Source organism: Manis pentadactyla, chromosome 8 (assembly GCF_030020395.1).
Source record: "Manis pentadactyla isolate mManPen7 chromosome 8, mManPen7.hap1, whole genome shotgun sequence".
In the NCBI taxonomy this organism is placed as follows: Eukaryota; Metazoa; Chordata; class Mammalia; order Pholidota; family Manidae; genus Manis; species Manis pentadactyla.
In genome coordinates this window covers 133,538,268-133,554,222 of record NC_080026.1, presented here as the reverse complement: position 1 = coordinate 133,554,222, position 15,955 = coordinate 133,538,268, and the positions used below count along the sequence as shown (strand labels likewise).

General features: G+C 52.8%; 1 protein-coding gene across 3 annotated transcripts in view; it reads right to left on the bottom strand.

The window, feature by feature from the left end:
- LHPP (phospholysine phosphohistidine inorganic pyrophosphate phosphatase) overlaps positions 1-12,757 on the bottom strand; it is a 119,983-nt gene extending 107,226 nt beyond the window's left edge. The window contains exon 1 of one of the 3 annotated variants that reach the window (XM_036899085.2): positions 12,409-12,757. In XM_036899085.2, the coding sequence (XP_036754980.1) occupies positions 12,409-12,533 (125 nt within the window). In that variant the 5' untranslated portion in view covers positions 12,534-12,757. The remainder of the gene's footprint in view (positions 1-12,408) is intronic. The other 2 variants (XM_057506445.1, XM_057506446.1) reach the window with 2 other exon arrangements.
- Between the last annotated feature and the right edge of the window lie 3,198 nt (positions 12,758-15,955).

Below are 15,955 nucleotides of genomic sequence, written 5' to 3'. Positions count from 1 at the left end.
TAAATTAGCAATTATGCTTAGTGGTTAATTGCCCTTCATAAAGACAGCTTTTGTATTTTTAAATTAGGCAGCTAATATATTGTAACTAATAGCATCACCTTGTACATTACGGGCAGATCTTCACTGATTGGCGCCTGAAATGTATGATTCGCACCCAAGTTAATGGAGCAGTTGAGTGAAGAAGTGCAGGGGGTGCCTGGGGACTAATTATTGCTAATGAATTATGATGTGACCTTCTCAGAACAGTGAACAATCGGTGTGACAGTGAGATGACAGTGCCTCACATCTGCTATTTCAAACACAACCTCAGATGCTCATGAAAAATGAGTAAATAGCAGAACTCACTTTGGGACATTTCTGCCTCTGGTCTCCTTAGAAATACTAAAATGTGCTTTAAAATCAAAGTACCAGTTCCAGGATCAAATCATATCCTGAAAAATCTAGTTGAAATGTTTGGGAAGTCCCCTCCTTGTCGGTCTGTCCACTTGTGCCCCCCGACCACATCCTCTGTGTCACCACATACCTTTCCTGACCACTTGGGAAGTGTCCCAGGTCCTTTCTCCATTGTTCTTAAATGCTGAAAATAATAGAAGTTTTCATTATTCTTATTAAAGTAGTAAGGCATGAACATGACATTACACTGAGCCTTGCCTTGGGGCTCGGTACCTGAGACCTGATTCTGTCCTCACTCCCTTGTGGCAGACACACGTGGTTTGCATCCCCTACATCCACCCCCAAGGCCAGATGCCTGGCACACGGGTGGTGCTCACTAAGTACATGCTGACTGGTCAATGAAGCAATGAGACAAGAACCATTATCCCCATTCCAGAGATGAAAAAAACGGAGGCTCCAGGAGGCAGAGACCTACAAGTCACGCAGCTTGTAAGTGGCAAAGACCATGAACCCTCAAGTGGCTGCACGGCAGCATGTGCAGGCAGGCCCTCGCTTTGCCAGTAAGGACACTGTGCCTGTCCAGGCCCAGCAGCCCCAGGATCATGGGGCAGGGTCTTTCCCCACCCCCGAGGGAAATGGATGCTACAGGTGGGAAGGAGTGTGCAGAGCACACCTGTGCATGCACAGAGGACAGAAAGTGTGAGAATTTGGGGTCAACACTGAAGGTGAGGCCTGAATGGCAACACTCTGGACTGAACTGTGTCCCCAGCATGTCCCTGTGTTGCAGCCCTAAGGAGATAATGAGGTTCAATGGGGCCAAGAGGGCAGGGCCGATACGCTATGATGATAAGAAGGGGCTCCAGAGATGTCTGTGCACCAAGAGAGGAAGAGAATTCTCATCAGAAACCAACCCTTCTGGCTCCTTGATCTTGGACATCCAGACTTCAGAACTATGAGAAAAGAACTGTCTGTTGCTAAGCCCCCAGTCTGTGTGTTCTAATTTTTTTTTGTTATGGCAGCCCAAACAGACTAAGAGAGCTGAGACTCCAAATCCCTAGCATTTCTTGGTGGGGGCTGCTGCCTATGTCACAGATTTGGCCTTGGGATGCCTGGAACGCAAGAATTCAGAATGGCAGGGGAGCCTGAGCCAGGCATGGCTTCAAGGCCATGGCACAGCGTGCAAGGGCCCCCACGGGAACAAATCCAAAGGACGTCAGCTTGGGACAGCCCGCGTTATCCCCACTCACCAAAACCCAAGGGCCTTGGGGCCAGGGGGCCTACTGCAGGGCCCTGGCAGCCCAGACTGGGGCTCTGGCCAGGCAACCCTCTGGGACCACACAGCACCACCAGCTCAGCCTGCCGCCCCCACCCCAGGAGCCCCAGGGGTGGGATGTGCTACCACTTCCTGCAGCTGCCTCGGATCTTTGAACTGACCTTTACCTCATCCCGGCAGGCCAGGACAAGCCTCCGAGTGACAACGTCGCCTGGTGCAATTACTGCGCATCACATGAACCGGTCCCTTGCAAATCACCTCAGACCTCACACATCTGCTGGCTGTCGGCATCTGCCAGGGGCGCTCACCCGAAAATAATGGAAACCCTCTCATTACTGTTCAGGAGCAGGTAGAGTGCTAGGACAATTCCTGGACACCCTGACTGACCTTGGCACGACTCCACAGCAGGCTGCCCTCTCAGACTCACCGAGGAGGGGCTGGAGGGCAGGATGCGCAGAGTGAGGGGGCAGTCCGACAAGGCCCCTCCAAGCTGGGCTGTCCCCCACTCCTCACCCCAACTTCAGCCCTTGGGGAGCTGTCACCCTTCCAAAAGGTCTTCGTATCGGCCTGAATCTGCCTTCACCCTCCCCCACAGCCAAAGGTTACTCATCCTTCAAGGCCTCGTGCCTATGTCCCTTCCTCCAGGAAGACCCCTGGCCCTGCGCCGGCCCAGGCAGACCCCCTCCTCCTCTCACTGGGTTTCCACGCTCTTGAAGCATGCAGTGAGAAGCCCCTGATCGATCCAAATTCCAGATCTGATGGGCCCACCTGGTAATGGAACCAAATCATTCTGGTGCCAAGGGCAGAAGAAACCCCAGGCTCACTGCCAATCCTGCCAGGGGGCAACACTGCTTCACCACTGCTGCAGCATCTGACTCTAACCCTTTCTGGTGCATGGTTTCTAGAGGGTTCCAGAGGAGGAAGCACAGAGGACCCAGATGACCAGAAGGCAGATGGGAAGGGGGCCTGTGCACAGGGAGGCTGCAGTGAGGCACTCCTTTCTCCTGGCTGAGGCTAAGCAGAGGCCAGAAGGCCGAGTGGCCGCAGGGAGGTGCCCGAGTCTTGTTCCTGCCTGCTCTGCCCGCCCTCACCCCTCACAGCAGGTGGGGCATCGCCCACCTGGCCCCAGCCACCCTGTCACCAAGCAGTACAGCAGAGAGGCCACACCAGCTGCCCCCCATCCCTGCTCCACCACCCTCCCCACCAGGAGCCTCTGAGGGTGTGTGTGTGTGGAGGGTCTGGGAGACCAGCCCACCCGTCACTCCAAATCCCCCACCTCCCACCCAGGAGGAGAGACCCCTACTGGAATGGCGGGGGGGGGGGGGGAGGAGGCCCCAGGCTAAGTGGGTTGCTGGGTGGGAAGGTGAGGCTGAATGCTAGCAGGTCAAATTTGAAGTGACAAATGAGACTAGCGTGACAGGGAACCTGCCTCCTGACCACCTGTCAGCGATGCCCCCGGGCCACATGCTAGAAGCTGCCTGGGGGAGTGGAGGGTCCCTGCTAAAACAGGAACAGCTGCAGACAAAACTCTAGGCCTCAGTTTCCTCTAAGAGGAAAAGGACAGTCACAACACTCCAGGCGGCTGCTATGAACCAAAACTCAGGGCAGCAGCCCCCAGCAGGCCCTCAGGGAACGTGTGCCTCCAGCACCCCAGTGGCACCAGGGCCCTGTTACAGAGCGGCGCTGGCTACTGGTTTTGGGATCTCTGGGCGGCTCTCCTTTTAAAAAGCCACCAAGACTGAAAGGACACGTTTGCAGAATTGAAACCAGCAAAGTGCTTATTTGTTCTAAGAACTCAATTTTTAAAATGTGAAGGTCAAATAGGAGCCCATGAACAGAGCGGGGATGGTTCTGCAGTAGAAAAATACAGTTGTTTGCACACACCAAGGGGTGCCCGTGTTAATTCAGAGAGGGACCTGGCCCAGTTCAAGCTGGGCATCAGCTTGGGGTCAGGGAGCCACCTCCTGGCAGAATGGCTTTTGCCCCCTGTGCTTCCAAGCTGGTCCTGCACCTGCATCTTGCACACACCCTTGGTGGGAATCCATGGGCCAGACTCTTGGGATCCTTGAGTCCCAGCCGTGAAATGGGGCAATGGCAGCACCTGGCTCCCCAGCTCTCCACAGCTGGGCATGGCAGCTGCCCTGTGAGCCCTCCCATGTGCTGGCGTCACCACAGGACTGTGAATGCTCAGGGACACCAGTAACAGCCTTTAACAGGCGCTCCAGCGGGGCCTGCTGCAGCTCCCCTGCTGCCCCCCCGACTAACCAGGGCGGCCCTCTCAGTCAGCTGCCAGCCAGCTGCGAGTGCCCCCTGCAGGCCCCTCCCCATCCACCATCTGACTGACACCGGGGGCAGCAATGCGCGTCGTCGTGTCATCAGAGCCCAAAGTCCTGATGGAGAAAAGAGAAAGAACAAGAGAGGTGGTGACCCACATGGCTGGGCCTCTCACGACCTCTCACTCCAGGCCAGTGACCTCAAGGGGACAGAGATGAGGTCAAATGGACTTGGGGCAGGCCCCAAAGCCAGGGCCCTTAGGCAACGTGTGGCACACCTTCCCTCTGCTGGTGGCCTCACCTGCCATCCAGTGTGTTTTCTCTCTGCCCTGCCCAAGCCTCTGAGCTCAGATCAAAGGGACATGCTGAGCCCACATGCATGGATTCACTATTAATTAATAAACATAATTCAGAATCAAGAACAGGGCATCTAGAAGACAGAGGAGACCTTGGCGAACATCCAGCTAGTGGCTCATTTCAGAGGGGGAGACTGAGGCCCAGAGGGATGGAAGGTGCCCAAGGGCGTGTTTCAGGGAGTCAGGGCTCTCAGCCTTGGGAAGTTCACCACCAGCCAGTCCTCCCAGAGCGCCATCCCCAGCTGGTCCAGCAGTGGGCGCTGCAGGAGACAGAGGCCGGGCATTCCGGGGCCGAGGTGGGAGCCTGGCTCGGGAAGCACCCCGGCCGCCTCTCACTGTGTGACTGAAGCTTGTCACCCACCCCCACCCTCTCCGACCTCAGTTTCCACATCTGTAAAATGGAGCACTAGCAGCAGCTGCTTGAGAAGGCTGTCGTGAAGATCATATTGAAAACCTTCTGAGAAGCATCTGGCATGGTGCAAATCTCAATGAATGGCAGCCAAGATGGTGGTGGTGACAGTGACAACCACTCCTTTGGCGAGCCCGGTGCTGGGGACATCTGGGCCCTCACAGCAGGTAGTATGACAGGAAACCAGATGCCCAGTGAATGGGGACAGCAGGAGGACCCAGGGGAAGAGGAGGCTGTGGGCGGGAGCCCAGGGAGCATAGCCAGGGGCACTGTTAAGAAAGAGGGCAAAGTTCAGCCCAGCAAAGGGAGCCTGGGGTGCCACAGCAGGACTGACTGGTCCCAGGGGACATCCCTGGGCATGCAGGACACAGGGAACCCCAACCATAGATACGGCAGCTCCCGGGGACTGGCCGCTAACCCCTGCCCCAGATATTACCCACACGCTCACAGTGAATCCTCAAGACAATCAGAGAGACGGGCCAACATGCCATTTACAGGTGAGGACTGGCGTTCGGAAGGCTGGGGGCTCCGCCCAGGGCAGAGCTTGGACGAGAACCTTTCGTTACTGGCCTCATGAAAAAACATACAAATATCAAAAATAGAGCTGCCTGGGCAGAGCTGAGTGATTCCGGGTTGGGTCTGCACCAGGTTCAACAACTGAAAGACTCTCCTTATTTGCAAAGTAACTGTCTCTACACTATCTGACCCTGCAAGCAATAAAATGCTCCTTTGGCCCCTTGACGTGAGCAAGTAAAATGATGGCTTGAAAGAAGACATCTCACTTAATTCCTACACCCATGACACAGGTGTTGCAAGTGGGAAACTGAGACCCAAACTGGCCAAGAAGCTTGCCTGAGACCTCATCGCAACCACAGGGCAGAGCTGAGACTCAAAACCCAGGCCCTCCCACATGGGTGCTGACACAGCTGCCATTTTTTAGGTGACAGGTTACCTGAGGCAGTGCCTGCCCTGGCGAGGGCGGCGTCCCCACCCTCCTTCCTCAGGAGGTGTCTGAGTGAGTCCCTTCACCTCTCTGGGCCTCACAGTCGTCCTCTCCAAACAGGTGGCACCCTGCCGGACCCAGGATCTTGGAAACTAGCCCTGCACACCACCATGGGCAGGGCCCAGACAGGGCTTTGCTAGTATGGCTTCTCTATACATTCTTGGGGTGCTGGGGGGCTCATGACTACATCTGTGAGCTTCTGAGTGACCTGTGCCACACTCGCCTCCTAATCGGCAGGGGATTCCTACCACAGGGAGGTACTTTGTCCAGGTGAACCCTTTCCTCTGTCCCAGAACCCCAAGCCTGGGCTCTTGATTTCCACAGGGTGACCCTGCTTACAAAGGTCAGAACCCTAGAAAGAGCTCGTACGTGGTGAGGCCTCACACACCCCTGACGTCCCTCCATTTCCCTCCACAGGAGTCAGATTCGTGATTCTATTACAGATGTGTGCAGGGTGCTGTGTCCCCTTTCTTTCTCTTTTTGAACAGAAATGGTATTCCCTACACATTATGGTATAACTTCTTCCCTGACTACATGCAACATCCATGTTACTTAAACTAATGCTGACATCAAACAAAGCTACTTTATCCTTTTGAAGAGCAACAGAATGTTCTGCAGTCTGGATAAACCATAATCTATTCCCTTCCTGATAGACATAAGGGTTGTTTCCAGACATACATATAAAATTATAAACATATAAACGACTGAGCTGTCCACTGCCCCAGACTGCATATTGTTATTCATCAAAACACTTCCCATCATTTTCACTGACTGACCACATAACCAATATTACAGATGTGAACACAGAAAATGTACACTAGTCAAATATTGTTCTTTCAGCTGTTTTTTAATTTTGGGTGTTCTACCCCAGATTTCATTTGAGGGATGAATACTCTGAGGCCACGGAAGACTTTGAAACCCCGACAGAAGACCTTCCTTGCGCATCGGTCTGCCCCAGGGTGGGGGCGGCAGACCACCTGGGCTCTGCACTCCTCCTTTCCTGCGCTAGTGGACCTGTTTACAAGGCAGGCATCGGTGAAGGCTTAACTGCAGATGCTACAAAACTGGAACCCAACCTGGAGGAGGGCACTGTGCTCCGGCCACCCCCGTCTCTGAAGACAGCAGAGTTTACCCCTGGCAGTAAAGGGCAGCACGAGTTAAAAGGCATTCTCAACAAAAGAACCTTGGCCCAGGTCCCCGCAGGTCCTAACAAACACAGACAAGAGGCCCAGCCACTCATGTCCCTAAGAGACCCGGGGGCAGGTGCTGGACCACATGGTTGGGGGGGATGAGGCACCAAGGGGAGGCTCCTGGCTGGCCCACGGTCCTGGCAGTACGGTGATGGCTGCTCCTGGGGAGCCGAGCCCCTGGGGCCAGATGGTGCCAGGGCGGCCAAGCATTCAGGAGGTGGGTCCTAAAGTCTGTGGGCTGGGCGACTTCCGACAAGGTTCCCTTGGCCCTATTCCTCACTGCTTCAAGACCTGCCCAGGGCAGGGGTTGGGCGGGGGAGAAAAGGGGGGGGTGTCCTGAGTTTTAACAGGGTCCCAGGACTTCCGGTGGGTTGAGGCATTGAAAGGCCCCACTTGGAAGGATGGGCTGAGGGTCTGCGGTCCTGGGTGACAATTGCTTTATGAAGCTGCCCTGGGCCGAGGCTGGACCTGTTTCCTTCCGCCACAGCCCACAGCTGTGCTTTAGTGGCCAGAGACAGGATGCAGTAAATACCCACCTGCCTTTCACATGCAGATGCCTCCGGGGCTCTCCTTTGTGCCGGCCAGCCCCAGGGACAGCCCCTGCAGCCCCCGCTGGGCCCGGCCCTGCCTCTGAATGGCTCCCCTCTGGGAGCCCAACTGCCCAGGAATGGGCTCCAATAAAGGACCTGTTGGGGGGGACCCAGGCTGGTTACAGATGTCTCCTGACCACTCCCGCCCACAAGTCCTAGAGCAGTAAGAGGGCCCCGCCTGGGAGGGAGTCAGTGTGGCCTCAGAAGCCTGCGCCTCCTGTTCTCCCATCTGGGATGCCCAGATGACATCTTCAGATCCCAGGTCACACGTCACCAGATCGCTGAGGCCACACTCCTCCAAGCCTGGCTCCCCAGCTGCCTGCCAGCTGTCCCTGTCCGTCAGACACAGCCTTCCTGTGTGCTGTTCATGCTCATCTCCCCACGGTGGACAGCCAGCTTCCCAATGGCAGGGACATCCATCTGCCCCCGGTGCCTACAGCAGTGTTTCTATGGTAGTGAAGCACTCAATAAGCGCATCTTTACTGAAAGGCAATGTGACATGGGGGAACCTGGGGCTCAGGAGTCAGGGGCACCCAGGGGGATCCTGGCTCCGCTACTTTTTCTACTTATGCAATTCCTGAGTCTCTGAGCCTCAGTTCCACCTCAGGGCTGGTTGTGAAAGCAGCAAGTGTGGTCAAGTACCCACCTGGGGCATCATGGGCCTCCCTCAGTCATAGCTGCTCTTGCTGTGGTTGAGGTTGTTTTAAAAAAGCAGAGTTTATATTCTCCATGTGCTCTAAGTGGGAAAACTTTGAGAACATCTAAGGACCCCTGTCACCACGCTAAGTCTAGGAATCAGAGTGGTAAGTGGTTGTCTCCTCTGGGGTTCTCCACAAGGAAGGTGCTGTTGGGGAAGCCACAGTGCTGGGGATGCTTCCCAAAACCCAGGTGCCCATCTGGCCTGTTCCCCTGCGGGGTCCTTTGAGCCCCTGTGATTGCAAGCAAGCTGCACACACCAAGGAGGCCCCGGGCGCAGGGCACAAAGTAACTCACTCCTGTGGCTGCAGAAACTACGGAAAGTGGCTGAAGGCCCAGACAGTTTCACCTTGGCAAGCAGGGCCTGTTATGCAGAGGATGCCTGAGAGAGTCCATTCTTGGATCAGCCACCACAGGAGGGAAACAGGGGCATCCACATGCCTGAAACATCCCCGTAGAGAACCACAAAGGCAGGCAGATTGTCCTGGGAGAGTTTCCCACACTACACACGCTGCCACTGAATGTCTGGGCCCTAGACTTCATGCAGGCCTGGGACCATCCATGAGGAGGGTATGTGGGGCTTCCCAGAGCCCAAGTGTGACCAGGTGGTCATGGGAGGCCAGGCCTGGTGGAGGCACCTAGTCCTAAAGCACTGGCAGAAGAGCCAAAGAGAGAAAAGGAACTTTGGGGGAGCCAGGGGGCTCGGCAGCGTGAGCAGACCCCCACTCCATGGGGAGTGGGGCTGCTGAGGGCTCGTCAGTGAAAACCCCACCTGGAAGTCTGTGTAACTGGGAGCAGTGGGATGAGATGGGCAGAGGGGGGAAGAAGGGCCCACAAGGCCCCCTTTGGAAGGCCCCAGGGGACTGGGCAGAGGTGTGGGGCCTTGTTCCAGTGGCATGGGAGCTGCTGGGGGGCAGAGGGACCAGGCCATCAGCTCTCCAGGCCCTTGGGCAGCAAAATGATAAAATTTTCCAGGAAAAAGGGTACATGTCCCCTCACCAAAAACAATCCTGCATGGTCTGGGGGGGCTACCCCTCTCTCAGCTATGTAACTGGCTGCAATGTACTTAAGGACTTTTACCCTATCACTGTTAGACTCACACGGAATAGCTGCTACCAGACACCCCAGGTAGGTAAGTCGGCCTAAGAGCAAATTCCAACAAAGCCCTCTGGGAAAGAGTCGGAAGACACCAGCACAGAGCCTACATCAGTTAATGGAGCAGGATGACCCTCCGCACTGCCATGCCCTGGAATCTGGGCAGGCCTTTTTTTGGGCAGGTGGGAGCATTAGTCAGGAGAGGCTGCTGGAAGCCCCTGACTTTTCTCAACATCAGCTTCCTCCTCAAAGGACTCAGTGCAGGCCTGGCACAGGGTATGTTAGGGGTCAGGCAGACCTGGGTTCCCACAGTCCCTGGGCCATCCCACTGGAGACCCTGAGGTGCAGTTACTTCACCTGATAAGGGGGATCACGGCAGTCCCCAGGTCTGCTGGGGGAACTGAATGAGACAGCGAGGGAAAGCACGAATGCTGGCACGGGGTAAGCGCTCTCTGAGAGCTGCCTCACCTGCTCGGGAGGGGTGCACATCAGATGCCTTGTTACTGACTAACTGCAAGACAGGCTGGCAGGCAGCCCCAGGTTTTCCACGGCTGCTGTGGGATCCATTCTGGGCTCCTCAGCAGAAAGTGGATGGGGAGGAACGGAGGCTCTGTCAATGTCCTTCATCTACGTTGCTTCTCAGTTTTTTCTGGGGCAAAAGTGACCATCAAAACGCAAAGCACTAACAAACCCATGTGCCGGTGAGGACCCGGAGCTGCTGGGCCCCACGCTCATCACTCCGGGAAATGATGTGACAGTGTCTATTAATACCCAACATCCATCTCGTGAACCAGCAATTCCACTCCTATATCTGTACCCAACAGAAACACATCCCTGCACTCACCAAAAGACATGTTCTAGAATGTGTGCTCAGAGATATAATTGAGAAATAACTGAAAATGGGAAACTAACACCCACTGATGGGATAACATGTGCATATTCTACTTTAATGAAAAGTTGTTTCTAAGTGGCCCTGACTTTAAGGTAATTAAGAGCATTATAATGGGAATTCCTGTAATAATAACATGAGATTTACACTATCATGAGGTCTATCATGTGCCAAGCACTGGGCCAAGAACTTGACATACATCACGAGCCACCACGGTACCTGCCCTGCGCCCCTCCTCTAGCCCCATCTTCTCCCTCTTAGGTGCTCCAGTCCAATCCTGGGCGACGTTCTCTATTTCACCTTCTCCCTGGCCCCACAATACCCAATATATCAGCAGCGCCCATCAATCCTATTTCCTAAACACCTCTTTAATTCATGGCTTCTCTCCATCTCCACTGCCACCCCCTAGTCCAAGCCCCAGCGCCTCTCTCTGGACCCTACAACAGTCTCCCAGCTGGTTGCAATACTGTTTCCTCTCCTGAGCCCTGTCTGCCCCATTGCAGGCATTCCCCACTCTGCAACCAGAGAGATCTTAAAATATTTGTAATGTATTTTTTGGTATGGTATTTTTTTTACAGCTTTATTGAGATGTAACAACAAAATATTTGTAATGCAACACTTTGAATGAGAAATACATTCACAGAAAAACTTCTAAAAAACATTTATATACAAAGTTATGTAGTAAAAAGTCTTGCCTCCAACCCACCCAGTTCTCCCCAATGGCCTGCCTGGCACCTCTTCACACAGGGAAGCGCTTCTCTCCAACTTCTTACGGAAACAGCAGGAATACATGCTTGCATTTCTCCCATTTCTACCCCAAACACACACCACATATCCCATTCTGCACTTGCTATCTTCATCGACATGCTCTCTTCAGGTCTGCATGGCAGGTGTGCACGTTTCTTTTTCTGCATCTGTATAGATAGATGGACCAAACTCCTCCCCATCAAGGGATATTTGACTCATTTCCAGCCCTTTGCTACTTCAGCAGGCGCTGCTATGATCGACTTCGCATTTACGTCATTTGTTTGTTAGGTGTGAAGCAGGGCAAATTCCCAGAGGTGGGACTGCTGATAGACGATACATGTACCTTCCACAAGCAATGGATGTCTGTTTCTGCACTTTTGCCAAGAGAAGGTGTTCCCAAAGTTTTGAGTTTTGCCAATTTCCTCAAATTGATGAAAAATGGCATCTTGGTATAGTCCTAATGTACATTTCTCCTATTTGAGTAAGGCTTAGCATCTTTCATATGGTTGAGAGTCATTTGTTTTTCTTTTCTGGTGGAGGAATTGTTTATATCCTTGTGCATTTTTCTATGGGGCTGCTGATTTTTTGCTATCAATTTCTAGATTTTGAAGCAAAGTTATAAAGGTCTTCTACTCCTAAATTTCGAAGGACATCTCCCCTATTTTCATTTGCTATTTATATCGTTTCACTTTTTGCATTTAGATGTCCTTAAAACTTAAATCAAATCACATGACTCCTTCCTAAAATCTTCGGTGACTTCCCACTGCATTCAGGATACAATCCAGACACGTCTCCATGACCTGAGAGTCGTGTCTGCTACAGCCACGCTCCCCCTCACTATCCCCACTCCTCGGTCCAGGAACACCAACGTGCCAAGCTCTCTTCCACCTCAGGCTTTTGCAGGGCTGTTCCTCTAGCTGGAATGCACTCCCTCCTCCCCTTCACCCAGATGGCCCCTCTACCCTGTGGTTCAGTTCAATGCTCTCTCTGCAGAGCTGTCCCTTGGTCCCCTCTAGCACAGGCCAGCCTCACCCATCACATTCTCTGTACCCACTCTCTTCACATCACTTATGCTAACCTCAGTTTACCCATCTGTTTCCAGGTTTCTGTCCATCTCCCCTCTAGATGTGGGCCCCATGAAGCCTCATCTGCCTCAGTCACAGCCCTGAGGCTCTGGCCTCCTGCTAGGAGGTCTTTCCATTTTTCTAAGTCTTCGAAATATGGTGCGGACGGCACACCTACTGCTCCTCTCAACTCAGACTAGACACGTTCCATGTGCGTAGCTGCCACAAGGAGCAACGGCCGCCCGGTTGGCCAGCGGCGCAGCCCCGACCCGCGGATCCCTTGCACGACCCTGGGCGGCAGCTGGGTCGAATCTCAGGGGGCGTGGCAGGGGCGTGGCCACACCAGTAGCCCCGCCCCTCACAGCCCCGGGCAGCGGCCGGATGCGGCCGGCGGAACCCGGCGTTCGCACTGCCGACGAGGGCCGCTCACCTCGCCACCGCCTCCACGGAGCCGGCGATCGCCGCGCCGCCGTCCTCGCCGCCGTCGTACAGCACGCCCGAGATGTCGAGCAGCACCCCGCGCACGCCCGCCAGCCGCTCGCCCCACTCGGCCATTGCGCCCGGCCGCGCGCCTGTCCCGGCGCGTCCCAGCTGGCGATAGAAGCCGCGGCCGCGCTGGCCGTGCAGGGACGCCTGGGAAATGTAGTGCGGAGGGGCGGGGCCGCCGGGGACTCGGGCGCGAACCCGGGACCGCCAGGCACTAACTCGGAACCTCCGGGCGCGAAGGCGGAGTGGCACGGCGCCTATCTACTCGCGGCTCATGCACCCTCGATATGGGAACCTTGTACCCAGGAGATCAGTGAACAAAGGGCAGGAAAAGCAGAAAACAAGCTCCTGGGAAATTGTCAACCTCCCTAAAATTCAGAGCAATTAATTTGAGACAAGGAGGCACCTGTAAAACCAAAGATTAAAGAGGACAGATAAGATCAGTGCTTCATTGGTGTTTTCGTCCTGGTCACAGAGTGTGACAGCGCTAAAAGCAGTGGAGATAGTTGGACCCATTGACCCAATAATCCCACGCCTGGTAAACAATGCTAAGGAAATGATTGTAAAAACCACCACCGCAGTGTCAGCTGTAAAGCCAAAACAAGCTGGAAGAAAAGTAAGTGTTCAAGAACAAGAAGTGTTCCAAAAATTATAACACTGCTACCGAAAGAACTATTATGCCATCAAAAATAAAGACTAGGTAATATCCTGGAAAGTGCTCCCAACATGATATGAAAAGGCAGAATACAAAATTGTATATAGACCTCAGACCTGCAGAAATAAGGATGCATCGGAATAGGGCTGGGAAGAAAATGGAAATGTTGCAGTTGTTTTAGGCCAGTGAGATTTGGGATGAATTTTTACATTCCATGTAATGTTATATTGTTTTTGCAATAAACAAAAATTGATAGAAAAGGGGAAGAATTTCCTTGTTTGCTCCTCTGAACGTTCCAAGTATTTACATTGAAACTTGAAAAAAATTTGACGTCTGGCCTGACTTAGCTTTGAGGTTTCAAAAGAAGACCATATTAGGATGGCCACTTCATTTCATATTCTTGATTCACAGATAGGATGAAGTATTCATCAGAATTTTAGAACTTAAACCCAGTTCAGTGAAATTGTGTATATCTTGTTGAGAAGTTTACTGGGGGCACTGTGTACTTTGTTGATAATACAGGAAAAATATAAAATGTAGTTCCTGTCCTTTGGGGAGTTACAGCCTGACTGGGGAGGAAAGAATATTAGACCTTATATTGGCCAGGGTTCTTAATTGCAGACAATAGAAACCACTCCAGTTAACAGAAGGCATTAGGGAATGTACAGATTTCTAAGGGGGTCTGGGGAGCTATGGGCCACACCGTTATGAGAAACGCACAACTGCATTGTTCCAGCAGGACTTCTGCCCTATCATTTGGCATTTGGCTCCTAAGATGCCAGGGATCTGAAAATACAGCCCTCAAAGAACCAGCTCTGCCCACTACTGTGCTCTCTAAGATTCTCCCTATGTGCAGCTAACCACGTCTAGCTCGGTGGAACCTAGCCAACCTGCAAAGGAGTCTGGGAAATGTTTTTAGCCTTCTAGATTCTGTAGTACAGGAGCTGAGTGAGTCTGTCTGGAGAGTCCACCACAAACATCATCGTCCATACACATGTACTGAACCACTCTGTGGGCTCAGTGGGCTTCAGGGCACAGAGGACTTCAGCGTGATCTTTGCCTTTGAGTGAAGACTGGGCAGAGAATACACCTTTAAGGCTGTGGAACAAGTGCCAATGAGTGACACAGACACAGCTAAGAGCTGTGAGCCATGGAGGGCAGCGGTGGTTTCTAAGCAGAGGGACAGCCCAAATGGACTCTGCAGAATGGCTGGGCTTGAGCTTCATGCCAAGGAAGAGGAGGACAAAGGGCGCTTCTGCCAGTGGTGGTTAGCCTGCACATAGCTCCCCCTCTCCCACTAGCTGTGCATGACCTTGGGCAAATCACTTTCTGTGTCTAGGATTATGGTAGACGAATAGTGGTCCCTTAAAGATGTCCACATCCTACTCCACAGAACCTGTGAATGTGTTACCTTCCATGGCAAAGGGGACTTTGTAGATGTGATTAGTTAAGGATCTTGAAATGGGGGGATTATCCTGGATTATCCAAATGGGCTCAGTATAATCACAAGAGTCTTTACAAAGGGAAGAGGGAAGCAGGAGAGTCAGAGTCAAAGAAGGAGACGTGGCAATAGAAGCAGAAGGGAGAGAGAGACGTGAAAATGCTACGCTGCTAGCTTAGAAACAAAGGGGCCATGAGCCAAGAAATGCAGGCACTTCTTAGAAACTGGAAAAGGCAAAGAGATGGATTCTCTGCTAGAGCTCCAGAAGGAACACAGCCGTGCTGAAGTCTTGATTTTAGGGCATCTTATCTCTTGTTTTAAGCCACGAAATTTGAGGTGATTTGTTACAGCAGCGATAGGACATGAGTTCAGGGAACCAGGTCTGTCACCCCAAGAATGACATGTTGGTCCAGCAACAAGCCTCTGAGTGTGGGCCACTGATGGGCTCAGACCTCACCCAAATGTCCACAATCTTCCTTTGGATGTAATGGGTGAAGGGCATGGTATAAGTTAGAGTTGCATTTGCCTGCATGTGACAGACCCACCTGTAGTCGCACAACCAAACCGAGTTACTTTTTCTCATATATTAGGAAGCCAAGAGGAAGGCAGTCCTGGGCAGGCACCACAGCTCCCAGGACCATCAGGGGACAGGCTCCTGCCATCTTTCAGCTCCATCATCCTTAGCGTGAGGCTCTTACCCTCATGCTCTCCAGGTGCCTGCGGCTTTTCAGGCAAGAAGGGGAAGGAAAAGGGGAAAGGGGCTGTGACAGCTGAGTCTTACCCTTTATACCAGGAGAACAAAGGTTTTTGGGAATTTTGATGTAATAGACTCTTGTTTACATCTTTTGGGCCAGAGGTCATCAAGTGGCACATTCACACTGAGTCTGTGGGGGGTGTATATTTCATCAACAGAGCTTTAGGTCTGTTACATTTCCAATGACAAATCTATGAATCATATCTTAAATTTCAGCTCAAATATGAATCCATCCAGTCCTCTATTGCTATAGTGGATGAATGTATAATCCTCCCAGATTTGTGTGTATTAGCTAGGACTTTGGTTGCCACTGACAGAAACCCAATTTTAAATGGCTTAAATTTAAAAGGAATTTATTGGCTTCCATAACCAGATAGCCTAGCAATTGATGGCTGGTTGTAAGGCCGGAAGGGTGGCATTCTGGGCTCCCTGACTCCATTTCTTGGCTGCGCTCCTTCTGTGGGTTGACTTCCTTCTCTCCCAGCGTAGCGTGGTTTTCTCCAGGCAGCCTGGGAGAGGGCTGCGGCAGTTCCAAGCCACGAGTCCCTGGTAAACCACATGGTGAAGAACACTTCCTCGACTTGGTCTGACGGTTCCAGAAAGAAGTCTGACTGGCCCTCTGGTGTCAGAGCCCCCAGTTC